This window comes from Tupaia chinensis, unplaced genomic scaffold (assembly GCF_000334495.1).
Source record: "Tupaia chinensis unplaced genomic scaffold, TupChi_1.0 Scaffold000575_1, whole genome shotgun sequence".
NCBI classification, from domain to species: domain Eukaryota; kingdom Metazoa; phylum Chordata; class Mammalia; order Scandentia; family Tupaiidae; genus Tupaia; species Tupaia belangeri.
In genome coordinates, this window is record NW_006160089.1 from 2,129,693 (window position 1) to 2,132,363 (window position 2,671).

The window sequence follows — 2,671 nt, forward strand, 5'->3', positions numbered from 1 at the left end:
CCAAGGCTGCTCCCTAGTGCCAGGAGGCCGGGAGCTGAGGCCCAGTCTCAAAGGTTTGCAGCAAGAAGCCCAGCAGGATGGGGAGGGGCTCATCGGCACATCCCTGACCTAGAGACCCACGCACCCTCCAAAGTTCACCCACATTCCCGCCCACAGACTCACAGCCCCAAGTGGGCATCCTGCTGTTCACCTAGTGGGGTGGAGGGTGAGCAACGGGGCTCAGAAATGATGACTCAGCACCATCTGTGGGGTACTCAGGAGTGTCCGGGCAAGTCAGGGGCAGTACTTGGTGCCAGTCCCCAAATCCCAGCCTCAGTCCTCAGATCTGTCCCGTCCTCCATCACACACACCTTTCAAGGAGTGTCTAGGAGATTAAAAACACAAACAAGAAGAAAAGGAGGAGGGAAAGCCTCCGGGGTACGGGACGACAGCCTTGCAGATAAATCCCAGCCAGGCAGCTGAGCGGTGGGGCTAGAACTGGATTGTACCAAACTCCTCCGGCGGGAGAGGGATAGAAAGATGATGTTAGGGAAACTCAGACATGGTATCAAAGTTCTCCCCTGCAGAAATCGGATGGGGTGGGAGGTCTTTTTGTCCCTCAGGTCTCCCAGTGTCCCGTAAGGCCCACCAGCCCCTGCCCAATTTAGCAAACTCAGTTATCCCTAGTGATGGAGCAGAGGGCTTCCCTCCTGGCCCCTGGTGTGGAGACCCTCTCCTGGCCCACCATTGCCGCCTACTTCCCCTGCCTCCATTTCCAGGAAAGGGAAGGGGGACGACCTCTGACCCAAGGGACATCAAGGCCACAGGGGAATCCCCAGCCTCCTCCGTGGCTGCACTTCAGCCTCCAGGACAGACAGCTGGGGGCAAGGGAGGGGGCAGTGCACAGCTGCCTCCCCAGGGGCACTCTGAGTGGCAGCCGGGGGGCCCCCCCAGCCTCTACCAGGCCCTGCCCGTCCTCTCCCACCTTCCCAAACACACAGCTTCAGAGCTCAGGGGCAGGGGCTGCCCGGATGGGGCCCTGGGGCTGGCGGGCTGAAGTAGCGTTCTGGGGCAGCGGGCTGGCGGGGCCCCTCCCACGCGGCCCTCTGGGCGTGGCGGGGCTCACGTCTGCTTGGCCTGCAGCATCTCGATGAGCAGGTTGTTGCGGGGCATCTCGTTGCCCAGGTGCTTGTGGTACAGGTACTCCTTGGCCTGCATGCTCAGCGCCCGCACTTCCACCAGGCTCAGCAGCAGCTGCTGGAACTTGTCGCCGCAGTGCGGGTAGTGGCACAGGGTGTAGTCGAGCAGGGCGGCGTTGGCCTTCTCCTGCGCATCCTTCACCAAGCTGTGGTTGTTCAGCAGCTTCACATCTGCAAGGGAGGCCTCGCTCACTATCCCGGCTCTTCCTGTCTGCGTCTCCACCAGGGCACTGCCAGCCTGTCGCTGGCATCACCCACACCCACCCACAGGCCTGCCACCAAGCACACCACCACAGCCCGGCCCGCCCCATCACCGCCACTGCGCCATCACTGTTGGCACATCGCACTGAGGAACACTGCCACCACGTGCAGTCAGCTATCCCGGCCTGCCCGTGTCTTCACCGCTGTGGCCACGAGCCCCTCTGACCTCCAGGTACAGCCATTTCTGTCAGCACTGTGATCGCGGTCACCAGTGTCAGCACCCCATGCTTGTCACAAACGTGGCTCCTCCGACCACCTAGCCACAACCCCTGTCACCATCATTACTGCCACTGTCATCATGGCAGTGGCCTACAACCCACACCAGTCATTACCAAGACCCCGCCAGCCCCCTGGGTGTACCCTAAAGGTGCTGTGTAACCTCCCGTGTCCTCATCTGCAGAATGGAGGTGACAATGGCCCTACTCGGGAGATTGTCACAGGATGTCGGCGCTGGGGAAGGGGCCTAGTGAGCAGCTGTGGCCCAGGAGCCCAGTGGGCCTGCTGTCACTGAGACGGCTCCTGCTCCCATCTGTTGCTGCCACACCAACGCAGCCCCTGTCCACGGTCGGGACCACGGTCAGGACCACGGTCAGGACCACAGGTGCTCACTGAGGCAGGGCACACAGCCACACAGCTGCAAGCCAGCGGCCCAAGGGCCCTGTGCAGTGGCACCCAGGAGCGGGGTGTGGCAGGTAGGAACCTCACTGGGAGCAAATGGGTGGACGTATCTGCAAAAGCACAGGCCCAGTGGAAAAGAGAAAAGAAAGATCCAGAAGGAACTCTACAAGGCAAAGTCACTTACATAAATTAAAATGCCTGTGGACAATGCAGACCCACACATAAAAGCAGAGGCAAGCAGATCCCGCTCAGCAGCAGGAGTCGGCGTAACACGGGAGGGCAAGGGGCCCTGAGGGAAAGGGGCTCCGGACCGGGGGCCTCCATGCCATGATCAGCGGAATGTGAGCCTGTCACTCCCTGCACCAAGGGCCAGTGGGGAGAGGAAAAGAAAACGTCTTTGCAGCGAGACTGCCCGAAGTTCAAATCCCTGCCACCACCTAGGAGCCCTGGCTCTCATCTGGGGCAGCCACCTGCCCTGCCCTGGCTTGCAGGGCCTTCCTCCTCTGTGTGTGTGTGGTGGGGGGGACAGCCAGGGTCCCTTTCTTGTCAAACAAGTCCCCACCACAGCTTGCAGGCCCCTGTGTCTCCAGCTGGTGCCTGCCCAAGAGCTCAGG

At 61.4% G+C, this 2,671-nt stretch overlaps 1 protein-coding gene across 4 annotated transcripts in view; it reads right to left on the reverse strand.

Annotated features, from left to right (window-relative positions):
* Positions 1-1,002: 1,002 nt before the first annotated feature.
* Positions 1,003-2,671, reverse strand: part of NR5A1 (nuclear receptor subfamily 5 group A member 1) — a 25,030-nt gene continuing 23,361 nt past the window's right edge. For all 4 annotated transcript variants that reach the window (XM_027775596.1, XM_027775594.1, XM_006158233.3 and 1 more), the window contains one exon: positions 1,003-1,349. In XM_027775596.1, the coding sequence (XP_027631397.1) occupies positions 1,102-1,349 (248 nt within the window). In that variant the 3' untranslated portion in view covers positions 1,003-1,101. The remainder of the gene's footprint in view (positions 1,350-2,671) is intronic.